This window comes from Poecilia mexicana, unplaced genomic scaffold (genome assembly GCF_051168715.1).
Source record: "Poecilia mexicana isolate PSO_F unplaced genomic scaffold, ASM5116871v1 scaffold_9, whole genome shotgun sequence".
NCBI classification, from domain to species: Eukaryota; Metazoa; Chordata; class Actinopteri; order Cyprinodontiformes; family Poeciliidae; genus Poecilia; species Poecilia mexicana.
The window spans coordinates 24242128-24266808 of NW_028263378.1; the positions used below are offsets into that span (position 1 = coordinate 24242128).

The 24681-nt window shown below is 40.4% G+C and overlaps 1 protein-coding gene across 1 annotated transcript in view; it reads left to right on the forward strand.

Moving 5' to 3' along the window:
- Nucleotides 1-2335: 2335 nt before the first annotated feature.
- Nucleotides 2336-24681, forward strand: part of si:dkeyp-14d3.1 (transmembrane protein 132C) — a 169706-nt gene continuing 147360 nt past the window's right edge. Inside the window, exon 1 of the mRNA XM_088009034.1 lies at nt 2336-2573. Coding sequence (XP_087865160.1) covers nt 2480-2573 — 94 coding nt within the window. The 5' untranslated portion in view covers nt 2336-2479. The remainder of the gene's footprint in view (nt 2574-24681) is intronic.

Genomic DNA, 24681 nt, shown 5'->3' on the forward strand with positions numbered 1-24681 from the left:
TAAGTGATGTTCCAGTCCATCATTACCGCGAGTGAAGTGACAGCTCTGCATCAACACACTTGTTCCCCGCACCACCTAATGCTTTTTGCAGCTGAATAAGAGGAGCTGTTGTTTCCAGGAACAAATAGCGCACATTTAGGGGGAGGTAAAAGCCTGGGTCCTCAAGGAGGAAGGTGGGAATTTGAAGCAAACCGGCGAGAGAAGCCTAAAATTAGAATAAATGCTTTGGCTCTAAATAGAAAAGAGCAGAGATTGACTTTTTACAGTGGCTTGCGATGGCAGTCATTTGCCGTTGACTATTTGAGGTTTCGTCAGGCTGCGACCAGAAACTCGACGTTGTTTTTTTTTTTTTTTAAGTTTCCTTTACAAGGTGAAGTGGGAAGAAAATTATATGTGGTTTTCAAGAATTTAAAAGGAAAAAAAAGTATAGATTACATATTTATTCAGCCTCCAGAATAGCTGGTGATTAGAGTCCATCTGTGTGTAATCAAATCGCTCACTGAAGGTACTTTGCTTATCAGAGCTTGAGAGAGCATTAATCAGGGAATTGTCAAAAGATGACTGAAATTTACAGTCAGCAGATTGAGCTTGGGCTATGTTGCAAAGAAGAATTGGGCAAAGATTTCAGTCTCCAGATGTGGAAAGCACGGAGAGACGTACTCCAAAAAGAACTGCAGCTGTGATACAAGCTAAAGGAGGTTGTATTTCAAACCCTCCAAAATACTTCAAAAGCATTGGGCGGCTCTTGCTAAAATGTGAATATGCTCAATGGGTCTGAAGACTTTTGCACGGCACTTCACGTCAGGTTACATTACACCGAGTGCAACACCGGCAGACAGCAATGCCGCCATGAAAACAAATCCTCGGAAGGATAAGGCTCTGGGTGACTCATCCCATGTTTTTTCTGTATTTAGTGTTCATGGATTATTCTTTATCTGTATTTCACCACACCATCTGGTCTGCTTAAAAATGAAAAAAAAAAAACAAAAAAAAAAACTGAAACTCCTAGTTTAATCAGTCAACAGATTACAGTATAAATAGCCTTACTTACTTCAGCTTTTATGAATTCATACGTGACAATTGCTTTAAAAAATAATTTTAACTAAAATATAAAAACAGGGTGGCTGAGACGTCTGTTCTCTGCTGTGAGGACGAACAGAGAGGAGTGGAAAGGACTAGCTCACGTTATGTAGAAAAGAAGGCAACGTGCTTATCTTGCAGTTCGATTTCTTTTGATACCACTTTAAAATCTTCAAATTGTATTTGTCTCAGTCCACAATCTCCGCATACATGCATGCTGCAGTTCCCACACCGCACGGGGTCGCTAGTGACTACCAAGTGGTGCAGTCATGCAATTGGTTACATATGTCCGATAGCAACTTTTTAAGTCTTTTTCATTTTGGACGCACATAGGAAGCGGTTTTGACACTAACGCTAAAAGGACAATCACGCACCTCGAAAGTAAAACTGAATTTTTCCGTGTAAAAAAATAAAATAAAATAAAATAAAAAGGCTTAACGAAACGACTGTTTTCTGCTACGACTAGTCCACATAGTTAAGATAACAGTTCTCTTTCTTATTTGTGGGATCTGATGTCCCCGAAGTGGAAGACGCCTCCCATGGAGCGCCGCTGGCAGATGTTGTCACCACTTCCTTCCCCTCTGCGCTTCTCTCTGCGCGCATTGGACGAGGCTGGCAGCGCGTAAGCTCCCGACTCTGCAGACCGGACTCTATCTGTCCACATAAACACAGAAAGATGAAGCCTTGGAGTCGGACTTTGGCGAAATCCAGGAACGACCCCGGAGCCAGAGACTAATTAGGACTGACAGAGGAAAACACTGGCTCCGGTGCGCGCGGCCGCTGTTGCTGCTGCAATCTGTTGTTGGAGTTGCGCGCGAGAGACTTTTTAACGAAACGACAGGTTGCGAAGGCGTGGATGTATGCTGATCTCGAACTTTTTTTCCTTTTAATTAACACGTGCACGTTTCGGGATGCCCGGTGCCTCAGTTTGGACTTTACGCACTTCGCCGCAAACAAGTTAAGGATGGCGCGTAACATTGAAACAAACTGAACATCCGAAAAGGAGGGAATTGAACATTATTTTTCTTTTTAGTTTTTTTTTTTTTCCGGGATTCATCGGAGGATGTGACAGACTAATTGCATCCAATGCAGAACATGCATCCGAGCAGGATTTCCTTCATTGTTTTCGACATCTCCAAGAGTCATGCGGAGGCTTACGCTCCAAACATGCTGAAAAGGTCGACGCAAAGCAGCAAGTTTCCGTTCATGTGATTCATGAATTATCATTACTTTTATTATTTTAAGATAAAATTAAGCCTCGTTCAATTTCGCCCAGCCCAGCTTCCGCGTGTGTGCACAAACACCCTGGACGAGGCATGGCACTTATCCCAGGAAATACCCATTTGAATTTTTTACGGATGTCGGATGGCTTTATGTGTTTAAACTGAGACATTTAGACATGCAGCCACATTTGGAGAGGAATTCCTGCCTTTCCGCAATCCAGAGAAACATGTTGCACATCCTGCTGCTGCAGTCGGTGTTACTTTGGGGTGGTAAGCATAATTTCACTTTATCTGCCTTTTCTCTTGTGGTTCAGTGTTCCAATTGTGGATCCCACTAAGGACACACAAAATGCTGTCAAAAAAAAAGTTGATAGTACTGTTCCCCACTTATGTGTGGTGAAGTGAGACTCTGTTCTGTAGGGTCAATATCTTACCAGAGACACATGGGTTGCAATGCACTATGTCTAAATATTTTCTCTATATTAATCTGTGCTGCATGAATGCACACCCTGTCCATGGAGTTCACATCTTCTCAGTCAGATCTTATGAAGTTGGTTTCATGTGCACCTGTTTAACTCACCCACAGCTGCTCTGACCTTAAATAACATTTTTCTCATGAATAATTCACCATGACAGAGATTATCTGGTGCCACAGAGTCACTCAGGCTTTATTAACTCCTGGCTTCTCAAATAATTTCATAAAAAAAAAAAAGAAAAATCATCTCAGATCCGAAATGTTGTATAAGGAAACTTCCAGCTCAGACAGACCTCAAAGCGGAGGCAGCAGCTGTAGGCAACGATCTGCTTTTAGGAGTTCTTGCCAACGTGAATGATTAGGCTTAGGCTAGATTTTGTTTGTTTCAAAAGCAAGTGACATTGCACCAGTCAATTAGTGCTAGAAGCATGAGAACAACAGCATCTGTTTTGGCTGCTTAGCTGGCTGCATGCACAGCAGAGATCTGAGGGCAGCTGGTGGTCTGGCTAATGAATCTGTGCTTTCCTGTGGGAGAAGGCTTTGACTTAAAAAGGCTGTTTGGGAATATGATCCTCTCCATTAATGTGATTATATTTCCTCCTGATAATACCTGACTTCAGCAGCTTTCTTTGTTATCAGGATTCAAACATATTGATGTTGACATTTACAAACAAACAAAAAAAAAAAGGAAAGGTTGCTGTTTTGCACTGAGACCTCAAGTACTTCTTTAATTGCTCGAATGCTTGCAGCTCTTCCTGCCTCTGCCACTGTTGACTAAAATGGACAATCTGCTCATATAGATTCCTTGCTAGGATTAAATGATGGGTTTTCTAAAACAAAAAAACAAAAAAAAAGCATTCTCCAGCTAAACATTTTTAAACTCCATTCACACCTCCAAGTTTGAGTTTAATTGACAGGACCTCTGTTGTGAAAGGCACGTGATTCATTGCTTTGCTTTGAAAAGTGTGGCAATGATGGCTGCCTTATGCCAAGGCCCTCTCTCGGTAACCATACGCGGCGTGATCCTAATTGAGCTTTGTGTGTCACAAACCCCCAGAGCCCCACTTCTCACAGTAAAAAGTGATGAAAATTGATAACACGGAGCAGGAAACGGCAGGTTTGCTCGAATAATATTGGTGCAGCATAATGAGGCCGTAACCAGGTGGAGGAATCTGACAAAAAAACAAAAAAAACCCCCTCTTTGTTATAAGAAGCAGAAATGTTACCAGGGTTGGTGAGTTAGAATTTTCTTTAATTGGGTAAAATTTTCTGGAGTAAGATTAATAATGTCATTCCAATTAACTGAATTACAAATATACCTATTGTGTCCCCTTTAAAGGTACATATACATTTTGCTCTGGTATAAATAAATAAATACCTAGGTGTATTTTGCTGCTGTTTCATGGGATATATTAAGAGAGAGTGATGCATATTAGTTTTGTAGAAGAGAAATGATGTATAGATTTCTGTTTTCTTTTTCTTTTTCTTTTACAAATGCAAATATGGAAAGTATAGCATGCATTCATAACAGATCAATTTACTGTGATACCCCTAAATAAAACCCATCGCAGACATTGCAGATTCACCTACTGCAGTCAACTTTTGTTGATATTTAATATCAACGTAAACACAATTGTCCTGGCCTTTTGGCGATGGTAGTTATGGGAATGCACAACCCGCTGAGAGACTTAAAAACATAGAAAAAGTTTTAAGATGGAACGTAGCATGAAATGGAATCAGTGAAAAAAAGCTGAAATTAAGCTAATTTGATATTAAGCTAATTTGCGAAGCAGAATTGGGGGGGGGGGGGAATCAGTCTCCAAAAGTGCAAAGCTGGTAGAGACATATCTGAGATGACTTGCAGGGAAAGCTGGTTCCACAAAGTATTAACTCAAGTGGGAGTGAATATGAATGCATACTTTTCAGAGTATTATTTAAAAAAAAAAAAATAGAACGTCACGGTTCCTTTTCCCTCTGATCTACGTTATGTTAGTCTACCACATAAAATGCCAATACAAACCCTATATGTCTGGCAGTGAGACATCTCAGCCTTGTTTTCAGGAGGAAAGTCCGATATCTTCTCCCTTTGCCTAACCCTTGAACCCGAGAAGGAACAAAAGCGGAGTGAAACCAGGCGTTGTTGCGTCACACCCATGCAGCCCATGTGCTCGTCTGCAAGACGCAATATGTCTTCTTGTGTTTTCGTTTTTTTTTTTTTTTTCTTTCTTCTTCTTCATCATTAAGGATGTAGAAAGCTAGGACTGATTCTTGAAGTGTTGGTGAAATTCGTGCACTTCACCTTGAACTTTGTAGAAAAATTATCTTAAAATTAGCTGGAGTTCTGCTATTTTTTTATGAGTAGGGTTTTAAAGAAAAATTTAGAATTGACCTATTTTAGTTCTTAAATTGACCTAATATTTAATCAAAAATAAAAAAAAATATGAATGAACAAAAACTAAAAATAAAAACAACTTTATGATGCATAGCTGAGCTAAGGATTTTAAAATTGAATTCATTTCAATTAAAAATACCTTATTAATACCAGACAGGATGAAGTGGTGTTCCAACTCATATTAACTTTCTTCAAATTGTTATTGTAGACTCTGACGGCTGTGGGCAGAAATAATCTCCTGTTGCAGGCAGTAACACAGTGAATCTGATTAGACCTCTGACTGAAGATACTATCTTGTTGTATAACAGACTTATAAAGAGGATGCTTTGGGTTGTCTGTTATTTTATTGCTTTTATGAAGAATCCTACTTTCCACCTTCATCTCCAGTGGTTCCACGGTGGTCTCCAGAACAGAACCAACCTTCTTTATCGAGTTGGTGGGTCTTTCTAAGTTCCTGCTGCCTCAGTGGACGATGGCAGAAAAACTTACGCTCTGGACTAATCTTCCTCAGTCTGCTCTGTCCCTTCTTGCAGACAGCTTTATTGTTTCACCTCCAGTCCAGACTGTTGTCCAGATGAACACTGAGCCATTTATACTCAATCATCTCCACTTCTTTTCCTGTGACGGGAACAGGGCTCAGCATAACCTCGTTTCTCTTGAAATCTACAATCAGCTCCTTTGTTTTGTTTGTTTTCAAGATAAGATGATTGTTTTCACACCGCGCCACAAAGCGGTCCGCCAGTTCTCTGTACTCGTCTTCTTGAGCGTCTCTGACGCACACCAACGCCTGCAGAGTCGGGTGTAGAGCTGCAGTATGTCTGCAGATTAAAGGAGTCTGTTTTGTTCTCTTAAGTTTAGCGGTTTACAGAGCGAAAAGGAATGGTGGGAGTACAGTCCCCTGTGGTGATTCTGTGCTGCTGACCACCCGGTTAGATACATGACCTTTCTGTCTCGCAAAATTAAGTCTGTTTGTCGAATAGTCATTAATCCAGAAGATTGCCGAGGCCTCCACCTCTATCTGCTGGAGTCTCTGAGAAAGCAATTCAGGCTGAGTTGTGTTAAATGCACTGGAGAAATCAAAGAACATGATCCTCACAGTGCTGCCTGCTTTGTCCAGGTGATAGTGGGTTTGTTGAAGCAGGTTTATGTTTCAACTCCCACTCCGCAGTGATAAGCTAACTGGAGGAATCCTGATATGCCCTTGTTTGCTCACTCAGGTGGGCCAAAAGGATCCTCTCCAGGACCTTCACCATGACAATAGGCTGGGCATTGCCAATGCAGTCAGCAAGGCAACACCGATTAGGTACACATGAAAACAATGCAATTTAAACACTTCAAGGCCTACAATAATATTGGTGAACAACAAAATATACTGGTTGGACTCAAATATGTTTCATAATCTGGAGGGTTTGCTGTAGTTTGATGTGCTAAAGATATCACCTCTCATCCCACGTTCTTGTCCTTGGTTTTCGAACGTTTCTTGGTGATCTAGAAAAAAGTGAATATTCGCAATCAGATGGATTTTAACTCTGCTGTAGTTTAGCATTGATATCTTGATATTTGTTGCACAGAAGATAGAGTGAACAAGCATCCTCTTTTGTCCAGACACATTCTGCCAGGAGCTTCCGGGGGTGATGTTCACAATAAAAATGTTCGGTTCTCACCGTTTCTCACGGGACAAATTGGCATGTACTGGTGCAATTCATGGAAAACAACAGTCATTCTTTCAAGTGACATCATCCCTGAGCAACTCGCATCTGGATGGTTCTTCTCACAGACTGAACCGACAGCGGAGCTGCTCTGGCAGCGCTGCTGCTGCTGCTGCTGCTTACAAGATGTGGGAGGGGAAGTGTATCTTTACAGACAAACTGGAAAATAAGTTTTTTCTCGTACCGTTCCATTTGGGTGGCAGAGTGCACGGCGTTGTTTCGGTGTCTGACGTAAAGGTGCCACAGATCTTGACATAGAAAAGCATAGAAAGGCTGTGTGAGGTGCAAAGTACAAAGTCGACTAAGTTCGTTGTTGCACCCAGGAAAAGGGTTAGGGTGGTCCAGAAGTTGACCTGAAAAGGGCAAAAGCACGGCATGCTACTCAGACTTACTGAAGATTGAACAGATTGCCTTTTTGCATTTTCCTCACACTATGCAGATGCTGAGAGGGTTTTCTCTGACACAGAGCAACAGCTGGCAACCTAACAGCTGCTTTATAACAGCATTACCTTAATGCGGACGATCGGTGGTTCTCCTCTATTGTTCACGCCATGACTATTGTTTCTTTAGCAATCGAAAACATTTCCACACCGCTGAATTTGTGAACCACCAGTAGAGTTAAGCGACAAGCAGCAGAGGGGCGGTGCTGTTTTACTGCAAAGACTCCAGTCGCCTCAACACTTTAATGACTTTAAACTGTAGTAACATTATAACAGCTCCATCATTGTGTTTAAAGCATCCGTTATTATGGTTCATCACCTGCAATATTAACTCAATTCATGATGGCTCGCATTAAACTTGGCAGTTCAGGATTGTGGTTTCAGAATCCTGACCTGTGATTAAAAGACTTTATTTAGAAGTTAATAAACAAGTTGATGAAACACCTACTTGAGATGAACTATGAGCTGGAACGTTTGGATGATGAGCAGAAACTCTGATCCAGCTGATATTTGCATTTCAACTTGACTGCGTCCCGCCGGATGTGTTTAACCCAAGTCCAGGAGGCGTCACATGAAACCACCACTCCTAAAGTCTGCTTTGCACCTTTGTCAGCTCATCAATTATGCTTGCATCAAGAGCAAAGGCTTTTACGAAAGTTCTTGGCTGGTGCTGGATGGACAAATGTAAAAGCTGGGCTTCGCTTGGTTATTTACAGAACAGAAAACATGAAAAGAAGAGCAGAAACCCCCCAGCTAGGTGGTATTTTTTTATCAAGGCTATCTCACAGCTGCACTTTGAGCTCACTTTAGTGCACTTCTGAGATTTGCCACTGAGGACACTGATGAAAAGAGGCTTATTTTCTCCATCTCTCCAGCCTAATTTGGCGCAGTTCGGGTGGTTGTGGAATTTTCTGCGAGGTGAGGCCAGGAGAGAAAGACGCTCGCCCCACGTTCTCCGCATACGATGTAATTTCAGCTTCATTTCCGCCCTCCACAAATGTTAACTTGCTTGGCGTTAGTGTGCGAGACTGTGCATTTTAGTTTGCTTAATGAGCATTTTTATGAGACGCACTGAGTAGGTGGACATATCTAAACAGCTCGTCGACTCACTGTAACGCTGCTTAAACTTAAAGTATGTGTGGGAGGCATGCATTAGAGCTTCCTAATAAGAGAGTCAAAAGAGGCTTTTTGCCCCCTGCAAATTCAAATATCATTAGCGTAATGTCCTGTAATATTTCCACAAAGCTTATCTCCCCCCACTGTTAATTGGCTCCCTGTGACTGCTATGATCTCACATTCAATTTAATGGAATTTCACAATTAAGGGAGTTGAATGGGGGGAAATTGGAAGCTTTAAACGATGCTGTGTGTGTCTGCATTGCTGTGCTCAGGCAATATTTGCAAACATGCTGATTCAGTGCTCGTGTGTCCTCTCATCAGCTGTGTCTGGATAAAGGGCTTCAGCTGTATAAATCTGGTGCGGAGGAGTCGGAGGTGGGGGATGTGCTGGGTTGCTGGTGGGGTCTGTCTTACGGCCAAACTGTCTCCTCGGGTTCTTTGCGTGGCGAAAACACCGGAGACCAGAAACGGCTTGTGCCAGACTGCAGACTGCTGCGCTGTCATTTAAAAAAAATAAAATAATAAAAATACACACACAATAAATCATTGTTAATCATGAGCTCGGCCCGCAATGACAATTTCAATTTGGACCGAGAGCTTGTTAAGCTTGCGTGGTAGTGGGCTAAACGCCGAAGTGATTGCTAACACGCGAACAATGCTCGCGTGCTGATGTTAAAGCAAACAGGAGTTACAGAGTTCAGCCGGAGACGGTCTGTGCAGCCGAGGTGACGTGCTGCGAGCTGCTTTAATTGTATACGACGCTACGGCTTCAGTCACTACGTGGGAGCGACTGAAGTGTTGTGAAAGTTTGTGTGAATAAATGATATCGTAATAACAGATGGGCTGTCGAGGTTCACTAAGTTTGCCTCAGTAATTGTTGAAATGTTCACGTATCTAGCTTATACTTAGAGCACCTAGCCACAGGTCAGAAAGAAAGAAAGAAAGAAAGAAAAAAGCCAAACAGATTTTTAAAATATAAATTGGTCCTGGGAAATATATATATAAAAAAAAATCATTGAAATAATTAGAGGGTTTGTGAACTGCTGCAAAGGCCTATTTTAATCGCTTGATATGTATTTTTCTCTTCCATCTTTCTATCTTCTTGAGGACTTTGCATTGACTTCCATTAATGTTTCATCCATTTCTAAAGCCCAATTTTGACACGTACCATAAACCTAACAGTACATGCCTAACCATAAACCTTTCCTGAACTCAATTCACACCTTAGTCCTAATCCTAACAACTAACCCAAACACAGCAATTCTTCTTACGTATATGATTCTGACTTTGGGCCCAAAATGGAGCAGTGGTCTTCACAAAGTAATATTTGTTGGAAAACTGGCCTTTCAACGTGTTAAATGCTAAAACACACACTGTGCACATTTGTGCTTTCACATGTGTATGCAGGAAAGACAAAGAAAACTTTGAAACATACTTTCATCATTTCATAATTTTTTTTTACTGGTAATATAACCATAGTATACATTAATTTGATGTATTTTACGTTGGATGTTAAGAAGCTCTGTAATGCAAGTAAAGACTGTCATTAAGTTCCTCTGATTTATCCTACAATTTCAGTATGTGAAAAAAGAAATATCTTGACAGTTTCTTTGGCGTTTAAAGTCAAGAAACTGTCCAAACCTGTTCCCTTTAACTTATAGGTTTGGAATCATTGATCTAACCAACAAGCTGGTTGTTGTGAGCGCAGCGCTCATAGACTTACGTTCTGTGCTGTCACTCTGCTAAAAGTATAATACCGGTAGAGGAAAAGTTTACGAGCAGCACGCTCTGCACACGCGAAATCATAAGTTCAAATGTGGCCAGCATGAAATCCCCATCCAATTCTCAGGATCAGATTTAAATTAAAGTGCTAATCAGACTCACCATTAAATATGTAGACGCATGCAGAGTTCATTCTGCATTTGACTCTAGAAGTTTGCTGATGGCCAGTAAAAAACGGAGAAGCGTGGGGCAGCGTAGCAATCAGACAAATCAACACAGAAAAAGCGGACGATGGGGACATCCCCACGTCCTTTGAGTAAATAACATAAATACATTAAAATCCATTAAGAGCACAAGGACAGAAACGTCTAACAATGATGGAATTGGGTGGACGTACTTACCTGGGTAAATGGAGCATAAATGGCCTTTTATATCAAATAGCATGAGGGACCGTTGAGAAACCCTGCTTCTTCCATAACAGCCGGCAGATAAACACACCAAACAAGCAGTAATAAAGAATCTACTATTTGAGTTTTAAGCAATGTTGGGTAATCTGATGATCATATGCACAATTTTCACCTCTTTGATATGAACTTTGATGTTCCTACCAGTTCTTTTGCTCAGTGGGCTTCACCATAAAGGCAACATGGTGTATTTAAAATATGAGAAGGCTTCAAAACCCCCTCAGAAAATCTGTCATGTTCCCCGCTTCCTTAAGATAACGTAGCTTCCCCCCCCCACCCCCCCTTCATGTAAAGGCTTTATCTCTTTTACAAGACTTGAACATTTTCATTGTGTGTGAAAGGGAAGGGAGATAAAAACAGAGGTTTCACAGAATTTATTGTAATGCGCGAGCTACTGAATTGTAGGATATGCACGAATACCAGAACAAAAAGCGGATTATGGTTTTCTTCAATAATGCATTAATAAAATGCCATTAGGCTCTGAGCTTTCTCTGGGAAACAAGAAGTGCAAAGGCAGCACTGCACAATGTTAGATATTTATGTAATATATCCTGCATTAGGGCTTAAGCCATGCAAATTCACTCCAGAACTTAATTTCCTTGCAGAAACACATTTGGAAATTTGTGCAAACATGGAAAAATGTAACAACCTCAATGACTATAAAAATCATTTGTATATATACAAAGCCATTCTTCACAGGAAAATCTACATTAATCTATTGGTTAATATAAAAAAAAAAAAAAAGGCCATGACTGCATCAAACAGGATGCAACGTTTGAGCTGGCGCTACATTTCAGAGGCGTCGGCCTTATGGTGCATTAAGAGGCCGAGATCTGACAGGTACACACTGTCATGGCCCATTGACTTCTATGTGGTGTGGCTGATTGATTGTTGAGATTATGTTCAAATGGGAGCCGTGCATCTCTTTAGGATTCAGAGCGGCGTGCCCATGCAGGGGAAGGATGATGAGCACCTTTAAAACTACCCATAAATTTTGACTTTACAAAAAAAAAGTGTTGGTTTTGTGTTTTGAGCTGCTTTTTTTTTTTTTTTTTTTTTTTTTGAGAATCATTCGTATAGTTTGTTTTAACCTCCCATCTGTGTCAGAAACCGGAGCTGCATAGTGGAAAAAAACGTTTGGCAGGTAGAGAAGTGCTTTTACTGCAGAATGTCTCATATACTGTAGCTCCAAGCAAAGTATTTGTTCCAAGCAAAGCTGATCTGGGCTTTCTCTTTAATGTTGCAGCACAGAGTTGCTCCGAACTGGACCAGCTGGGGTGGTGTACGGTTAAGATCCTCCATTATCCCCCCTCATCGCCCCAGCAGCTTGCCACTGTGAGAGCGAGAATGGGAGAACAGATGTAGTGGGGAGCGCTTTAGGGGCTCCTCTGGACTTGATAAAAACGCCACACAAGTGCTGTCCATTTACCGTTTACCAAAGCAGGTCGGTGCTCGTTATCCAGCGAGAAGTCCTTTGCTGCTTTGATTTTTAAAGACAACACTCAACAGAAATAGCTCATCAGAATAATCATGTTTTCAGCCACGAGCGCGTTGAATTCTAAGTGACCTGAAGCGTAGTTTGACCATTGGCGAGATGGCACTAGATGTAATTGGTACGCCAGCTTATGTGTGTTTGTCTCCAATCAGCCTTAACACAATCACTGGTTCCTAATCAGCGGGAAAGTAATGGCCACCACTGAGTAGCTTTAATCAGCACACAAGTTAGTCTGGCAGGAGTGGCTGAGTGTTAATGAAGTCCCTTGTGTTGGTTTACGGAGTCCGGATGGCTGTATTTGCAGACAAAGACCACAGAGTTTCTTGCCTGGTATTTGTCTCGAACTTGGGGAAAAAAAAGAAAAAAGAAAAAGAAAAAAAAGAACAGATTTCTTTTACTGCTGTCACTTCGCCCCCGTCGAGCAGAAACATTTGCTTTTGGGTGTTTTGGCAGCCAGACTGTTTATTCAGCATTGTTTTGTTTGCCCTGACAGAGGACAGCGAGCTTATGGTTGAGGATTAAAGATGTCCAGCTTGAACCAAAGCGATGCAACAGCCATGAGTCATTGGTCCTGTGGTGATCGGCGGTGCTGCTGCAGCCAGGAGGGGCGGTGCGCTCAGTTTCAGCGTCCTGCAACAGTCGCTATCTGTGCCTGCAGATTGTGTTGTCGACCCGGAGGCCCTTCATTTTCACACTAATTGGAAAAAGCAACCTCAGGCAGAGACAGAATGACCCCCATGATAGTGAAGGATTAGCCTAAAAAAAAAAAGTTTAATTTAAATTAAATTGGCAGAATTTAAATTTATTTGGGTTATATTTATATTACTTGTTATGGCTTAATAGTGAGCGTGCCGTGGACTGAAATATGTCGTCAAACTCGTACAGACGTTCGTCCAGGATGGGACATGATGACATCGGCAGGTCTAAATATTTGGGTTTAGTGATACGATGACAAAGATTTCTGGTGACACATGTCGGGTAAATAAGTAGATAAAGAGGAAAAGAGGTGATTCTTTTCCATTTTGATGAAAAACCTGACAGTTCAATTTGAATGCTATTCAGTTTCTGCTTCCTACTGACAAATGAAACTGCAGAAATTAGGAAGGACACGAATTCCTTTACAAAGCAGCTATTTCTACTCTGAAGTTACACATTTTATTGACAGACTGGAACTGCAGCTCTTTTCTGTGAGAATTAGGCCGATTAAACATCTTAAATGTTTCTAGCTGTCTGGAAGACGATTACTTTGAGTGTCAAGTTCGAAGTCTTATGACCTAGCGGTGGTCTTGATGGAACATTTGGAAAACGAGGGACTTGGTGTTACAATTTCTGAAGTTTATCCGACAATCTGCGCCAAAACTTTTGGGATAGAACAACGAAGGCTGCTTGAATCAGACAAGGCCGTCTACTTCCTGGGAACCGAGAGCATTTCGTCCTCAGTGGTTCGGCCTCCTCTGCTCCTCTTGGGCTGAGCAGACAGTGATAGTTGTCCTTTTTAACTAAAACACTTTTTGAACAGAGCTGTTTTGCACATTAAAAATGTTTTTAACACAAGCCAGAATTATGACATAATGAACATGAGTATTTAACCCCACGATGGTTAATCATGGATTGTTGTAATTACAAGGGAATAAAGCGATTAACCTTCGTTCATGTCATATTTTGTCTCTTGTAAGTGATTCCAGTGAAGCTGGAGGTGGTTTCGTATTTCCTGAACGGCAGCATGGAATATCAAGGAAAACACGATTATTATAAGGCTAATGCTCATTTTGCCTACGTGATCGAATCTAGCAGGGCATGAAAACAGCACAATCTCTTTAAAAAGATAAAAGAGCTCAAAGCTGAAAGGTACACAAAAAGTGAAAGAGTTGCAAAACCATGTCTTTTGCTAATTGTGTTAAATAATCTCAGCAACACAAACAAATTATAAGGCTTTTCCTTCCATTTTATGCCTCCAACCTCTAAAGCAACCTTTCTTTTTTTTACAGTACCTTCTGTTGCATTACTGCACATGCCTCTGTTTCGATTAGATACAGTCAGGCATACTAATAAACAGTTACAGTGTCTCAATGTTTTATATGTGTGGCAGCCATCTTGAATATTGACCTCACTGCTGCTGTGAGACATCATACTTTCCCCCTCTTGGAAAATCCAACTTCCAAGTAAAATTGGGTGCATCAGATGTGACATGAGCTCAGACCTGATCCAGTCTATATTTCGCAGCCTCCTTCCGTGGCTTCACTATGATTTGTTTTGTCAGGTCTTTTTTTTTCCACTAAATCCTTCTCAACGTCGTAAAGCGATTGTGTTCGGGAGAAAAAAAAGTGAGTCTGAAAGTTCAGAAATGTAAGCTGGAGGTGGGCTGCTGACTGTCGAAAGGTGATAAAAACTTTGACCTTAAACGTTACGGGCTGCCGGTGAAAGGAGACCTGCTGTCTGTGTGTCCTGAAAGCACGCGTTCTGTTAGCACAGCAAAACTAAGCAGAATAAATGTATAGAAAAATGGAAAACGGCCAACCTATCATTTCATATAAGGTCCATGTGATTGGCTCTGATAACTGCAGCATTTTCATCTTTGATGCTCTGGATAAGTGTGAGCAGGCAGCTTGCTGGACCTTTTCAGCCCCGCTCGACTGTATTTGATTACCATTTGCTGCCTACTTACGGCTTTTTTGGTACGGTCCCTCTGAACCTTAAAGATTGTAGTGTCAAAGCTCTGTAATTAGATGTTCTGGGAGTATGGCGACTGCTGGATCTCGAAGTGATGTAATCCGTGCTGCATTCTTAATTGTACATCCCATGAGTACGATGGCTAATTTAACCAGTGAAAGAAAAAAAAAAACGACCTTCATTTTTTTTTTGTCGTTGTTGTTTTATCATTCTAAATATGGAATATCTCTGTTGGGTTAAATTTCTATTCCGCAGAGTGTTTGTACATATAAAGCAGTAAAAATATATTCTTTATCACATGTATACTGATAACCAGCTTTGTTGCATCAAGCATTGTTTAGCTAGAAAAAGCCCAAGAAATATGGCATCATTTTATCTCTGTATGTTAAAAAGTATATGCAGTGGGTAAAAAAAAAACAAAAAAAAAACTTAAATGTTGCATTACAGTAAACTCACACTAAAAACTGTAAAAACACAAACAAAAAAACTAATTTTCAATATTAGTACTTTTTCTCAGTGGGGGAAATAATTCTAGAATTTTTTTACATGTTTATGATGTTGAAATAGCTTTTTTTCTGCTGCTTAGCATCTCTGTTTCATCAAACCTAGCTTGAAGTTTCAAACGTTGAGATCTTTAAATATTTGGAGGTGCAAATACAGTTTTAGCAGCACAAATGGATCACGGTTGACTGAGACCATTTTCCATTTAGAGAATGTGTGTGTTTTAGTAACCTAATTGCTGCTTGTGCCACTCTTGGCGGCAACAACTGCCATTAACCATTTGTGATAATTGGCAATGAGATCTTTTACCCCAACTGTGGAGGAATTTTTTTTTTTCAAACTCATCTTTGCAGATGCCATGCTTTAATTTGACCAGATTAAAAGGTTTTTCAGGCATGATCGACCTGCTTAGCAGCATTTCAGTAGGTTTTACATGCAACTGCAAAAAAATGTATGTTTGATTATTTTCAGCCATTCAAAAGTAGGTTTGCTGGTGTGCTTTTAATAACTGTCCCACTCCATAACATAGGAATGTTTTTGCTTAATGTAAAAAAGAAAACAACAACAACAAAACATTCTTATGAAATACACTTTATGGTGCCGTCCAGTCCTGATGAGTAGACTGTTAGGATCTCCACACCAGTTCGCTGCTGCCACACCAGACAGTCGGTGTGGAAATGAAAGAAATGAAATGCTGGGTTAGTTTTACACCAGACGAAACGACAAGATGCTCACATTTCAAAAGGTTTAAATCTCGTCAGTCCAGGATTTATCAAGAGTTTTTTGTTCGACAAATGTCAGATTGGCCTTTGGTTCTTTTGGGCCAGCAGTTGTTTTCACCTTGTAACCCTCTCAGGCTGCCATTTGTGCCCAGCTTTTTTTTTTTTTTTTTTTTTTTTTATTGTTTTATTGTTACACGATGAACACTGACCTTAACTGAGACAAGTGAGGCCTGCAGAGATTTAGATGTTGTTCTGTTTTTTCCTCTTTTTCTTTTGACTTCCTGGATGAGTCCTCAATGTGCTAACTGTGAATCACTTCAGTCCCAGCGCCCCTACAGCCAGATCCACTTAGGAATTGGATTTGTATTTTACGACTGGCAGATGTCAATGACTTTACTTTGCAGCTTTTGTGTAAATTCTTTAGACCAGGGTACGAAAGTGCTGCTTTTTAAGACCTTTTTTTTTTTTGCTCTCCTCCCTTCTGGTGTTAGACAGGTTCTGTTGAAATGATTTATTCATTTTAGAGACAGGAAATGAGGGTTGAGTGTGAGGGAAATCACTATTAATTTATGATTTATTAACAGGAGTTACATTTTCACATAAGGACCGGTTTTAACTTAGTGACAGGAAGCTAAAAAAACACAATTGGTATGGAAAAACATGCTTTTTCACTGTACTGTAAGTCAGGAACTGGATACATGTAAATTGTTACTTGCCTCAACTTGCTGATATCTAGAGGCAGAGCAATGATTAAGAGATTTATACCAGCTAAAACTGTGACAAACAGGGCTGGACAGGGATCATAAGTTTATCTTTCCACCACACGCAGCGAGCAGGATGGCTACGGGGGACAATAAAATCTGTAATGCTGACTGATCCAGTTGTTAGAGGCTGGTATAAATAAACTCAATAGAATTGCTTGAGAAAAGAGTGGCGTTTTAGGGTCACCACATCTCCATAACTTATTTTTAGGCTTTTGTATCCTTTTTTTTGTTTGTTTTTTATATTGTCTACTGTTGTATGGCAGTGTGTGGCATTCATTCGGAGACATATCGAGGATCTTATCAGTATTTCAACAAGGCCAACGTTCGATTAAAAGAGAAGTGCATCTGATAATATTTTGCGAGGAGAGTTTGATCTCTGAGACGACCGGCTGCTGCGAAAGGCAGACAAAAGACGCAGTACGGCTCAATACACAAACTGAGACAAAGGTAGAAAAATCGAGAAACTATTGCGGGGCGCTTCTCTCGCACAGTGGCGTGTGCACCGTCCATAAAACCTGAAGGTTCGGGATGGAGGAGAAGTGCATCTGTTACGCCATAAGGAACCAATCTCTCACACGGTTTCACAGAGGGAACTGGAAAACACGTGATTTATATTCGCCAATATCTCTTTATGTCGTGAAATATAGAGTTACGCTGAAACAACTCAGCAATGTGGGGATATGCAAAGTGCCAGGAAAAGCGCGCTGAAGTGGGGTTTAATCATATTAATGGCGTCGCTGTGCCTGAACTGAGAGTACATGTCTATACGGCGCCTCACCAGTTAGACGTTTCCCCGTTCTTTGTTGAACTGTTCAATTCAAAAAGGTGGCTTCTCCTTGAATAAAAATCAATCAATAAAAAATAAAAAAGTCAGCCAACCTTCTCAGGCAGAAGCCTCTTTAATTGGGTTAGTTAAGAAAGCACTCAATAATTAAACGCCGAGGTGAGATCCGGATGAAACGGCTAAATTAAATGGAAAAAGCCACAATTTCTTATTCATTTTTTCTCTTTCTGCTCCTTTTCTTTTCCGTGTGTGTGTGTGTGGAGCAAATTGGACCAATGACAGATTCCCGTGATATTGCAGATGGGATATGTGACATTTATTTGAAAGCTAATTACCCAAATTCTCCTGCTAACTTCCAGCTGCAGCTCACATATTTCTTCATTAGCCAGCTCATTACTCTTGGAATACCTTATAAAACAAGAGGCGGGGGTGTCGGGAAAGTATTCGTAAGGCTTGTCCTTTGCCACCACAATAACATTTTTCCCTCTTATAGGCTTAACATTTTGCAGTGCTCTCAACAAATTAAATCACTAGAATCAAAGTTCAAATGCATTAAATCGCAGGGCTTTATTCCGCGGAGGACGGAGAGCAAATTACAGTGCTGCCAGCGGCCCCAGGAAGCTGTTGCATGTAATTAGGAAATGTTCAGGGAGGTCAAGCTATTGCGTGCCAAACATCATCTTCTAGCATATAATATTTTATCGTGAACCGCCTGATTTATGAGCCGAAGTAGCTGTGCGAAGGATTTCCAGATAGCTTTACTGCTTTATCCTTGGAAGCGCTCTGACATCTGCTGTTGAGTAGAGGCGATCCCACCTTGGAGAAGTAACGCCGATAACCAATCTGGGGTCACTTATTCCCTCTGCTGATTATGTATTGTTTTAGATTGTTGATTGAGCTTTTAATTTGTTTGGGTTTTTTTACACTTTGTGTGCAAAAAAATTAGTCTGAGAAAGTTTTTATTAGTAAACAGAAAATCAGGCTGCTTTTGTTTACCGCATTCCCAGCTGAACATTCAAGCCGATAATCTTTATTGTGTGCGTGCGCGTGCGTGAGTGTGTGTGTGTGTGTGTGTGGGGTTGTGTTTTATGCCACGGACGCAAAATGAATTTTAGGTCACGACAAATTGCTAACACTATTCTGTTAGTAATGTGTCAATTATAAGAGCTTAAAAAAGTGGGCCGTCTTTTGTTACCGGGTTTTTCAAGGATAATAGTTGTCTGCACATTTCCACTTTTTAATTTCTTGCAGCACATTTCTTTTTTCCTTCTTTTTTTTTAATCTTGCCAGCTGTCTACAGTTTTCAAGCATAAAATTGTTCAGATTCTGGTTTTTATTTTCTGTCTGCAGACTCTTTTGTCCAGAGTCGTGGGATAAAATGCACAAATAATTGATTTACACCAAAATCTTTGCGAGCTTACACGCGTTTACAGCAGTATTACAATCAGTTCACAACAGTATTCATACAACAGAAGAAGAAGGAGACGCGTAGATAATTTTTGTGATATATAAATTGTGTGATGCATGCATTTCTCCTGAGCCACACAGAGTCAATACTTTGTTAAGCTGCTTTTTGGTGCAGTTACACCTGCAAGACATTTGGGGAATCACTCCACCACTTTTGCACATATAGAGACTGAAAAGCTCATTCTTCTTTGCAGGATTGGAGCAGCATAAATGGTCGCACATTCACAATTAAATGTAGTTCTGGTCTTTGACTGAGCCATTCCAGCAGATTGATATGCTTTGATTGAACCATTTCCATCTTGGCTCTTGACCTGCTGGAAGGTGAATCTCCTCCTCGGTTTGAAGACTCTTACGGCCTCTAATGTTTTCTTCCTGGGTTGCCCTTTACAAAGCTTCGTTCTGTCCACAAAGAACGATGAAGTTTAGTGTTCTGAAGGTGATGTGCAGTGTTTTATTACTCCTACATATAGCATTTTGCATATAGGCCTCAATAATTTTTGACATAATCTGAACCAGAGCACCTTCTACCACATGCTTGGTCATATCATTAGATTTGATATGGCTTTATTTCAGCAACAGCTGTTTTCATGCTACTCCTCCATAAAAGACAAAGTTTGCATGTGAATGAAGAACTAATCATTGTGTTTGTGAAACATTCTCCCACGTGATCTATGCAATGTGTGCAGCTCCTCCAGAGTAACTCTGGACCTTCTGCCTGCTTTTATAAAATACTGACTAAATATGCAAATGAGACTTATTAGATTTGTTGCCAAAAACATTTTAAAAAGCATTTGTCCTTTTCTTTTCTCTTTTGACTCCTACATTACTTTACTACTACTTGATTACGTGAAGTTTTCAAAGTTACAGCGATATGAATTTTGCCAGGCTGTGTATTCCTTCACAGTAGAAAGGTTTTGTGTCATGTATGTATGATTACTACCATGGCTTGTAGTTTGACGGTGACTGCAGTTGTATGTGAAAGCTTATATAAATACTAAAATGCAGTCATTTTCTTGCCCATCCCTTCTGTTGTTTTCAGACTAATATTGGTTAAACAGAAAAAAACCCCAGCATGCAGTCTGTTGAGGATTAATTCAGACTTTGAGTTTTAGCTATGCCTGCAGATCAGCTCTCCTTCCAAGGAATCTGTTTAGAACTAAAATCATAATTAGGCGTCTGTTTTGTTACCTGTTTTTTTTTTTTTTTTTTGCAAACACATTAGAAAGCTCTCTGCAGCCCTGCTGGCTCAGGAGAAATTGACTGGTCTTTCACGATCCCCACACACTAGACTGTGTTTAGTGTGAGCTGCTGTCAATCATGGAAATAAAGTTCAGCTTGGCACCTGGACAGGAGGGCTTTGAATACAAATTAAGCTCCGCATTGCTTGTTAGAAAACTTTTTTTTAGTTTTTACTTTTTTAACAAACAGTGCATTTCTCTGCCTCAAAAAAAGAGAGAGAGAGAGAGAACATTTTGCATCGAGTTAGGCTCTGTAATGGCAAGGTTACATATTCTATGATAAATTTAAGGGTAAAATCTCGAGTTGCCATAAAATCTGCCTCCAAAGCGGAGAGAGGCATTCTGGGGTTTATGGTCCTGCTGTGATCTGCAAGAGGAATGAGAACATTTTCCTTTATCCTGACTTTCTTCTTCCACATCAATGAAGCATAATGTGACCTCTGATAGCTGAAGTGAAGAGCTATCAGAGGGTAATATCTTCATTACGGCCCCTCTTAATGTTTGAGACATGTCAAGTGGCAAAGGAACGTGAATGTGTTGTTCTCAAAGTCGAAGTGTTGACAGCAAAAAAAAAAAAAAAAAAAAATGGACAAGCAAAATGATTCAAGCAAATTTGACAAGTGTCTGTCAACAGTGATGCAAGAAACAGGGGTGAATCAGCAATGGGGTTCATGACGATCGTTGCTCATTGGTGGAGACGGGGAGTTGAATGCTGCTTGTCTGTGTGGTTGGATCCAACAGACAAGCCTAGTGAGGCTTGCTGAGGAAATTTGTGCTGGTGCTGACAGAAAGGTGCCAGAATACACAGTATAGGGTGAATAAATGAAGTATAGGACTGCATAGCTACAGATCAGTCAGGACGCCCAAACCAACCCCTGTCAGCTGCTGAACAAGAGGCATGTGAACATCAGAACTGGACCACAGAATCACATCTGTAAGCTGGTTGTGTGTGCATGTGTGTGTGTGTGTATTTGCTACTTACCTGGGGAACACATGGCACCATGATGCAATATGGGAAGAAGACAAATAGTTTGAGGCAGTGTGACATCCTGGGCAATGTTCCACTGTGAAACCATGGATGCTGATTTGACATCTACCGCCTACAGTTGATTTAGTGGCATCTTCTTACTGAATAACGCAAAACAAAATAGATCAGGACTGCTTTCAGGAGCATAATCACCGTCTTGAGTCCCGACCGAGCATCTCTGTGATGCGTTGGGCAAACAGGTCCGGTCCACGGATTTCTCGTCTCACAACAAACAGAACTAACTAAAGCACACTAAGAGCGGTCTAGTGAAATGCGTTCCTTGACAGGTCAGGGCTACTTTGGGAACAGCACACTGTTAATGTAGGTGGTCGTAATGTTATGCCTGACAGATGCGTCTGAAACTATATGGTTTAGAAAACCATTGCAAATAAAGTGACAAAGTGGTAGGTGTGTGAGTAGTTTGATGGCGATGCAGAACGAATGGACCGTAGCGGTTTTCTAACTCTCCCCTGGTGAATTGTGGTTTCTGTGACCTTCTGTCAGGAGGAGCGCTGCAGATCTCGCAGTCGGACAGCAGGGAAAACAGGGTGGGGTGTCCCGTCAGACCGTCAGTTCCCAAAACCACACTATAAAAACCTCGTAAAAGTCCAAGCATTGCCAACAGACAACACACGGGGAAAAGCTGACAGGCTCCAATAGGACTCAGAGGGAGTATCACTGCAGTAAAGAGGTTAGTTTATCTGGTTGGATCCACATTTAACAGCTTTAATAGTCTTCCACACCAGGGAGCCAAAATGAGGAAGTGAGGCAAATACCAATAGGAATACAGTGTTGTGTAAAGTTTTATTTTATTTTTACTTTCAAGGTTTAATCTACTTTTGGCCATTTATCACCATAATTTGTGGAAATACTTAACTACAGTAAAACAGGAGGCAATTCAGATATGACATTTAAAATAGGAAGTGGCAAAACAAGGATGCAAATCAGTAAAAAGTGCAAGTTTCCAACACCCTATAAAGACTATGTCAAAACATCTACTTTAAAATGTTGCTTATCAATTAGCCTCCTATGTCTCTAAGTGACATAAATAATTACACAAGTTTCAGTGAAAACATGCATTTTGTTTTATGTAAATACATTCAGGAGTAAGTTATTTTCTATTTCCCCGTCTCTGATTTACCAGATTTGTGGAACATTTTCACCACAACCACCACTGATTCAAATAAAGCTCCAAAGGGACTCTCAAAAAATTAGATAAATAAAATAAAGAAGAATAGGGGATTGAGGAAGCTGAAAACCTCAACATGTCACTATGGAGACATAAACGAAGCGGATGAGTACATGCTTGTTGTTTAATGTATATAAATAGGCTTCTGCATTGTTTCCCAGGAGCAGCATCTATTTTCTATCCCTTGGTACAGGTGAGTGCAGCATATGCAGTACTTAGAAAGGGCAGAAATGAGACACGCTGACCTGTTTTTATAGTTGGAATGACAGGAACTGAGAGTAATGTGTGGAGAGTGCAACATCAGCTATTACTTCCCTTTTTTTTTTTTTACTACTCTTTACAGTTGTGAAATAATGAGCATAAACACATCTTTGCAGCAAATGAGGTTTTCAGTGGGAATAAACTAAACACTTACAGCTCGACATTAACATGAGCTAAACTCGTCCAGTGCAGCTTAACTCTGTTTTGATTGCCAAATGTCGGATTGTTGATGATCGATGTTCGCACCAGCACTCAAAAGTACGAGTGAGCTGGACGGTTCAAAGCAAGCTGCGGCTCGACAGAAACTCTCGTATGCAAACCGAAGAAAATGCTCAACTCTGAAGTCAGTAACCCGTTAACACCTGAGGCGCCATTTTACCATGGAAACTGCTCCATACGTTGCATCAGGTTGTTATCGTATCAAGTAAAAGCGTCATTCATAACTTTTATTTGAAATTGTGAACTAATGTACTTCCACATCACGTCTTCGTTTGTAGTAGCGGTCAAAAAAATGTGAAAACATACACAACTGAGCCTTATGTGGGGAAAAATGTTGAAAATTTATGATTTATAATAATTAGCAGTTTGATTGATCCTGATCATATCTTAAAAGTTGCGTAAAAGGTATTTGTGATATTCTTCCACACGTCAAACATTACATTTCTTAATCTACATCCTGTTTTGTGAAGGTTCTTGTTCATGCATCGATTGTGTTTTTTTCCTTTTTTGAAAATTTCATATCCCCAACAACCAAAGCAAAAACATATTTGATATGTTGATTGTCTTTCCTAACATAAGGAGTGATAAAAAGCTGCTAAAAATATTTATTGACATTAAATACTAAAAACTTCTAGGCTAAAAACTTCTCAGCTTAGCTTGTTTTGCTAACCCAGTCTTGAGTCAAACGTGGGACAATCCAGTCTTAAGTTCATTTAACTTAACAGAATTAGGATATTTTATCATGCATTTATCAGGGTCAACACAGCTAACAATAGTAGGTATACAATATATTTGATGCTACTTACATATATTAAAAGGTGTATGCAGGTAAGTGGTTAACGTCTAATTAGGGAACCATAGAGTTGGCTGCAAACAATACATGAGGTTAGAAAGGGATTTTTTTTGTATAAATGACAAGTGTTTTATCCCTCTATCCAGTTTCTATGGCGACTTTATTCTTGCAGGATTTTGGGGGGCTTGGTACCTGTCTCCATCTGTCCAGGAAGAGGTTGGGTATATTGTTGACAAGTCACCGGTTCAGTCCAAACAGACAGGTGTCCACTGAATCCATCCAAAGTTTGATTTTTGATGTCCTGAACCTTTGGCGTTAACCTCTTCTCTCTCTGCCGCTTGTGCAAAATGCTTCCTGACTGTTCCTAATAGGTACACCGAAACTTTGTGTTTGCCTTTAAGCGAGGACTCACAAGATCAACCACATCTGCAGCAGCAAACAGAATATGCTTGAACATCAGTTTTACTGATGGCTTCTAGAACGTGTATTTTTGTAGAACAAGAAGCTCTTCAGCAGTTTCTCTTATTTTCTATTTCCTCACTTTGATCCTTCTGCACTGACAAATTCTCCTGTTCTACATAGCATGTCAGTGTAGATAAATCGTTTGCAACTGTTCTCTTGTAAAGCTCTTTAAGCATCTTCATACAGCCTTCAAATCTTTTCTAGCAACTCATTTAAATGCAGTGTGTGGCTATTAAACAGGCCATTTAGGAAAATTTAACAACGTACTGCTAAGAAAGTTCAGTAAAGGGAAGGAAGATCTACGCATTGTCCTTAAAATATGATAGCACTTGGGCTAAGATTATTATACTTTTGTTGCTTGTACACATGTACATTGTTTATGTGGACCTTAGGACAGCACTGTAAATGGACAGTGGCTAAATATGGGATTTAAGCATTGATGTGCACTCAAATCTCAAATAATTTT